Consider the following 7,375-nt stretch of genomic DNA (forward strand, 5'->3'; position numbering starts at 1 on the left):
TGCCAGACTTTTTACCGTTTTTTTTTTACAGTGTGGGTTTGTAATGAGCGATCCATTTCTGACAACATATATTTTATCCACTGTTAATTAAAAGCATTGATTAATGCAGGTTTGAGAGCACATGAAGGAAGTAAGTCCAAACTATTAGCAACTGTATCTGTCCCTGCTGTACAAAAACATTCAGTATAATAGCCATGGGAAGTTTTCTGTTCATTTTAAAATGTAAAAACATGAAAGAGTATTTAATTCAACTGCATGATCTTTATTTATGCCAATGCTTCTGATTTATCACTCAATCTCATCCACGTCCACATCAATGGTCTTGGTGCTTTCGATCACCTTTCCATCCACAACTGTCTGCACCACTGTGATGACCTTTGTGACCACTGAGGAACAAAGAAGATACGAAAATCATTAGCAAATCACATCACATTTCATAAATACAGTTCCAACTTGAATGGCACTGTAATGAACAAATATGAATTATATGCATGTGAAAAATTGCTTACCTTGTCTTGAACTGATTATGGAGAGAAAAAGAGAGAAGAAAAAAATGAGTCTAGAACCACTGTCTATTGTCATGAAATGTTTGATATTTTTTCTCGACATTTCCCCTGTCCAGTTAGTGTTTCTCCCTCTTTATCGGGCCTCACCTTTCATCCTCCCCATCCAGCAGCCTCCTGTACTCTGCGATTTCCAGCTCCAGCCGGGTCTTGAGGTCCAGCAGCATGTCGTACTCCTGCTTGTTGTTGGCGATGCTGGCGTAGAGTTGGGACAGCTGAGCCTCCAGACCTGTGACCCTGTTCTGGAGGCCTGAAAGCTGTGCGGAGTAGCGTTCCTGGGTCTCTGCTAGCGTGCCTTCCAGAGAGGTTTTCTGTTTTGGTCGGAGGAAGACATTTTGAGGTTAGTAATCCGGAATCATGCTTATCATGTAAGTGTAACATTTGTGGACTCATGGTAGTTACTGTCTTTATGCTAACTACTTAGCTATCAAGCTAACCTGCTTTTGGCTGCATGGATGTACAATTAGGCTTAAATACAGTGTCACTTTGCCTTGCTTCCATTTTTGCTAGTGGCCACATGCTGTATTACAGCAAAAAATCCCCCCTTTCCCAAAACGTATTTTCCCCATGAACCATCATTGTAAAATAGACATCTATAAAGCTGTTGAAAGGACACCTTGGCCTTGAAAGTCAGTTAAGACTTTTTCTATTATGCATGTTTTATCTATTCATTCTAATAGGTGTGAATCAGCAACATCTTTGGGTCAGGCTGTTATAAAACATTGAATACTGGCTGTAACTATATATTTAACAGACAGTATGAGAGTGCTATCAGTCTCATCCTATAACTCTAGAACATGTTTAGTGTTAACATGCATCATGTTGTATCCAGTGGATCACAATCTCAAATGTTAATATATGTTAACATACCATGCTCAAATGGGACTGCAGTTCAATCTGAAGCCTCTGCAGGCAGCTCTTCAGGTCCTTAATCTCTGTGCGGGTTGTCGTCATAGTCTCTGTGTGTGTGATCACGTCCTGCTCCACCACTGCGATCTGGGCATATCAAAGACACATTTATTGTTTTACCCATCAATTAAAGTAGATCATTGACATACTTTCGAGCTAAATAAGCTAACTCTTCAAAGGCTGCCTTCAAAGTGGCTTTATTCTGAACAGTTCTCACCTTGCTCTGGTACCATGCCTCAAGTTCCTTGCGGTTCTTGCCAATCATGGTCTCGTAGTGTTCCCTGATTTCTGACATGACCAGGTTCAAGTCTTGAGAAGGAGAGGCGTCCACGGCCACGTTGACCTGGCCGCCCATCTGACTCCTCAGCAGCATCAGCTCCTGTAGGCGACAAAAAACAAAGCCCGAGTGAGCTGGTGTAAAAACTGGAATGAATTGATTCAAAGAGCATCCAATTGTTTTCTTTTGCATTCACACGCTATTGGTTATGTGTGTGTGTGTGTGTGTGTGTGTGTGTGTGTGTGTGTGTGTGTGTGTGTGTGTGTGTGTGTGTGTGTGTGTGTGTGTGTGTGTGTGTGTGTGTGTGTGTGTGTGTGTGTGTGTGTGACCCGAACAATAGCTAATTGGGGTGTCAAACTAAATGTCATCGCGGGCTACATTAGCATTATGGTTGCACTCAAAAGGCCGGTGTAACTTTAAGACTATATATATATATATATATATACATATATAAATATATAATATATATGAAATAATGTATTATATTACATGATTGCCTCTGCATTGTATTATTATCGGATAGGGTAATAACTTCATGTTTAACTACGTCTGAAAGCAGAAGTGTACGGCAAATATTTGCAAGTCTCTTCAGTGCGAATGTCATACAATGAGATGCATTGTGGGATATGTAGTTTATGGGCAACATGCTTCTGTAAAGCGGCATGTAACCACAGGCCACATAAAATGAGGTCGCGGGCCTGATTTGGCCTGCGGGCCTTGAATTTGACACCCCTGAGCTAAAGGAAGTGTTCAGAGGGGGAGAGGGGCAGTTCTGGGAAAAAGGAGAAGGCGACGCACCTGTTTATAAAAACATGAACCTAACATTGAATCTAAGGTAGAGCTCATGTGTGCAAACTCTGAGGAAATTAGGCTACAATAGATGGCCATAACAAATGGTGACAAGTTTGTTTTATAGTGAATGGCTGTGAAAAGTTGAATGATGATGATTTTCAGCTTCAGGTTTTGTGCACACACAAAAAGGGTGTTGGCCTGTGTGCAGGAATGTATGAGAAACTGCCATTAACCAACCTTGGATTGGAGGAAATGTAAAGCTAGTTCCTGTACACTCTCACCTCTTCGTGATTCCTCTTGAGCATGATGAGCTCCTCCTTCAGGGCCTCGTACTGACTCTCCAGGTCCATTCTGGCCAGGTTCATCTCATCCAGAACCCTCTTCAGCCCAACGATGTCCGCTTCCACAGCCAGCCTCATGGACAGCTCGTTCTCATACCTTTGGGGGGGGGGGGGGGGGGGGGTTTCAATAGGTGGTCTAGATACATGAGTGCATTTGAACTTTCACTTATCCAAGGTGGGGGCACTCACTTCATTTTGAAATCATCAGCAGCCAGTTTTGCGTTGTCAATGTCCAAGACTGTCTTGGAGTTCAGCCTGGAAGCAAAACGGATCTGAGGAGGAGAAAAACAGGGAATCCCGTCAGAAGAAGTACAATCAGTCACATGTTTTAAAATGTTTTACAACAGTGCGTCATGGGATCCATACATTCACCAATAAAGGATTGACTAATTCCAACATAGGTACCCATAATACCTGATTGATTCATTTATCCATTGGTTGATACTAAACTTCAGTTTTTTGGAAAAGGTTTCCTTAAAAAATGTAAGAGATGGAAAATGTGACAAACAACCTAAATATTAACTTGTACATGAAGTAAATCCGATAAACAACTACGTATGTTTAAAGTATGTGTGCAGCCTGTACACAATTATATTGGTTCATAATATCAACTTTCTGCTCATCTTTCACACTGCATCTCTTTGTAATTGTCACTGTAACACTGAAACCTGTCTGCAGGATGTGACGAATGTGTAGGAATGAACTAGGTATGAAAATAACCAACGTGCTGCTTTCTGATTGTGTAATGTGTAACTCCCTGATAAGATAGCATACTTGGAATGTCATTGATGGGTTTCCTGGTTCCGTAACTCTCTCACACTGAAACATAAGAAGATAACAGAAAACACCCACACATGTTTACTTCCTCTCACCTTGTCCTTCAGGTCTTCGATGATGGCGAAGTAGCTGGTGTAGTCGTGGGAGATGTGAACTTTGTTCTGGCAGAACTCTCTGATCTGCTTGTCCAGTTGCTCGTTCTCCTTCTCCAGTTTGCGCACCTTTTCCAGGTAGCTGGACAGACGGTCGTTCAGGTTCTGCATGGTGGCCTTCTCGTTGGCGCCGACGTGGAGGTCCAGGCCATCAGTCAGGTTGAAGCCCCCGGAGGTAGGGGCATAGCTCTGGCAGGCAGAGGAGACGCGGGTGCCGCGGCCTCCTGCTCCACCGTAGACACTCAAGGTCCTTGAAGATTGGATGTAGGATCTGTTGCTGTAAGACATGGTGGGAGGTCTGGATCTGGCTCTGGGTCTGGATCTGGAAGGATGACTAGAGATCGTCAGCAGTTGAAAGCATCACCTTGGTCTCCTTGGTTATATAGGGGCCTAACGCAGCAAAGTGGGATGGGCCAGTAAGGCGAGTTGAAAGGGAAGAATGTGGCTGACAGGCTACCCCCTACTCTTCTGTGCAATCTATTCATCAACAAGGGTGTGGCGACTGGTGGGTCGGGGTTCTTCCGCCTTTTTCAAGTCAAACCCGTGATTCCACATTTCTTTGTAAGATCAATGAAGCGGCATTTCTTGGATACTTTTATTTCCGTCTTGAAACTTCATGCAGTTTTTAATTGCAGCCTTCGTTTTCTCTTTACTTGAATGCAGGTTTTTAGACATACACACCTTGAACGTTATAAAATGTGTTCCAACTGCTATGTTTAGCTATCTTGTAAAATATTCACTCAGCAGTGACAGAAGTGGCATATACCAGCGACAATTTCCCCTCAGTGAAACTTGGGGCCACAGGTTGAGGGAACGGCAGTACTTAGACCAAATGTCCAAAATGGTGTTAATTAAGCTAGGATATTTTCTTTTTGTGTGAAACCTGTATCACAAATATTTATCCAGGCTTGAAAAGTACCTAAGTGTGGCAATTAAGTACAACTTTAATAATATTAAATATAATATGCATTATATATTGAAATGGGCCATTTTGCACAATTTGTATTTTACTTTTGGTATTTTATGTATATTTTGATACTCATACTTTTCAACACAGAAAGGATAATTATCCAGCAAAGGTTAAAAGTAACATATTACATTAAATCAAGAAAATATTTAAGAACTATTTTGATGTACTTTACTTAAGTTGATCATTTGATGGTATTTTATACCTCAAATCTACTACATATCAGAAGCAAATCTTTTTGTTGCTTTAGTACATTTGTAAGCTGCACATTTACCAGCGACAACATTAAAATGATTTATATATATTAATGCAATTTCAATATATATTATCCTGAAGGGGACTATTCTGCATAAGGAGTATTCTTTTTATTTTAAGACATTTTGATGCAACTGCTATTGTACTTTGACTTTAGTATCACTTTTAATGACTACTTGCTTGAATATTTAGAATGTGCTTCTTAAACTAATCCAACTATCTGATTCTAGCATTGCATCATAAAGAGTAGACCACTGAGATGAACTACAACATGTAATAGTTTACTTCAGAGAGTTCACCCTCTGCATATCACGCCTGACCGGTAACTGATTAATACACCTGTTTAAATCTAATGGAACATTAAGCTGCTGGAAACAATCTGTAATTACAACATCCAACTTCCTGTGAAAAAGTCCCTGCTGGTTCCGTTGGGTTAAAACTGTTATCTCACTTGGCAGAAACACATTCTCATGCCAATAGAAAATCGTCACCTTGCTGTTGTTTTTTTAAAGTTATCTCTCAGTCACCTTTCAGCAGACACACAGATAAGCAGGGCGAGGCCTGAACACTGATGACTGACGGTCCTCCTGTAATGTACGTCAGCCTGCTCCTTTAATCTACCGACGACATGAAACATTTGTTTTACAAGAAACGTTTGAATCCATTGATAGATAGCTGTTAGTGAAATGATTTATGTGGAATGGTGCCTGGTAGAAGTACTCAAGTACAAGTTACTTGATTATTTCCATTTTATGTTGTTTTAAACTTCTAATCCACCACATTTCAGAGGCACATATTGTAGTTTGACTCCAATAAATATGTAAGTATAAAATAAGCCACACATTTATCAGCAATAACTTTCAATCAGCGGTGATACACATTATTGTCCTGCCTTTAAAATGTTACATAACCAAAAGTAATAATGTATAAGCATCAAAATATACTCAAAGTAAAAAAGTACGAGTAATCACTATGCACAATGGCCCACTTCAGAATAATAAATATTATATTATTGGATGTTAAAGGTGGAGTTTATTAATTTGTTTATATACTGCCAGGGTGGATCAACAAAGTTTTATCCTAACCGTTAAAATACATGATACATTTTTTGATGATTATATTTTGTATTATATATCTAATGTTTAAAAAGTACTCTTTTTATCTTTGAGATGTAACAGACTAAAAAATTGTTAAAACAAAACAAAAATGTTGGTTGTGCTGATTTGACCACCACTGCATTTAAAGGAGCACTATGACGCTTTTTGGGGTTTTCCCTTCCCTGTAGTGTTATAGGTTTTTGTGGATGTAAATGATCTGCAAAGACTAAAATCCCAAAGTTCCCTCCAGAGGGAGTTTCTCTCCCACACACACCCCTACGAGAAACACCTTGATTGTAGTCGTGTGTTTACTTGCGACATAGTGACATCATTATGTAATCCCTGTACTTCTATTGGCTATTGCTACAACACATTGTACATAGGCTAAGGGGCAGGACATCTTTAGGCGGTTGACCAATCACAACAGAGCCAGCCAGCTAACCAATCAGAGCAGACTGGGCTCTGGTTTCAGACAGAGGGTGAAAAGAGGTGCTGCAGCACAGGCTGTATGAGAAAAACAAAGAGCTGTTTGAACATTAAAGCATGGAGACAGTAGAGACACAAAATACAATGATGAAACCTGAAAATAAGCATAATAGGGCCCCTGTAAGCAGGGGCGGCGCCAGGGGGGAGCTAGGGGGTGCTGAAGCACCCCCCCAGGATTGCCAAAGCACCCCCTAAGCACCCCCAAGAAATATGTGTTTTTTTTTTTTAAAGAAAATTATTATTATTATTTTTATTAAATGAAATTAGAAATATTATTGATTACATCAATGCATATGTGAAACAAACACATTTTTGACCAAAAACATAAAGCCAACACAGGTGATATGATTAGGCCAATGGTCAGCACCCATTCGATTTTTGACCTACCCATAGGCTAAATTACTTTGTGACACTTGATTGACTTCCTGTTAGCTAGAGCGCCAAATGATTTGCTAACAGCAAAGTGAAAAATTGATCGTTTTTTAGTCCTTAAACGACCACGTGTGGACACTCAATCAAAACCAACTGATAGCGAGAGGGATTCTGCACATAATAGGCCTCGTGAGTACAAGTAGCTTACTTCTGGGTCTCTGTGTTTCATTCAAGCCCTGCTCTGTGTGTGTGTGTGTGTGTGTGTGTGTGTGTGTGGCACGAGCCATTTTGTGTGCGTGCGTGCGCGAGCGAGAGAGCTCGCCTCGCGCACCAGTGGGTATCTACCGGAGATCGTTGTGGTTAGCATCTGGTGCTAGCTAGCCAAGC

The 7,375-nt window shown here is 40.7% G+C and overlaps 1 protein-coding gene across 1 annotated transcript; it reads right to left on the reverse strand.

Moving 5' to 3' along the window:
* Positions 1–241: 241 nt before the first annotated feature.
* krt98 (keratin 98) lies at positions 242–4,176 on the reverse strand. The gene is made up of 8 exons (XM_034239245.1): positions 3,755–4,176; positions 3,072–3,154; positions 2,823–2,979; positions 1,690–1,851; positions 1,434–1,559; positions 654–874; positions 510–520; positions 242–386 (listed from the first exon to the last, which is right to left on the reverse strand). Exons 1-8 carry the CDS (start codon positions 4,097–4,099, stop codon positions 289–291), a joined length of 1,203 nt encoding a protein of 400 aa, XP_034095136.1. The 5' UTR covers positions 4,100–4,176; the 3' UTR covers positions 242–288.
* Between the last annotated feature and the right edge of the window lie 3,199 nt (positions 4,177–7,375).

The sequence above is a fragment of the Gymnodraco acuticeps genome, unplaced genomic scaffold (genome assembly GCF_902827175.1).
Source record: "Gymnodraco acuticeps unplaced genomic scaffold, fGymAcu1.1, whole genome shotgun sequence".
Classification (NCBI taxonomy): Eukaryota; Metazoa; Chordata; class Actinopteri; order Perciformes; family Bathydraconidae; genus Gymnodraco; species Gymnodraco acuticeps.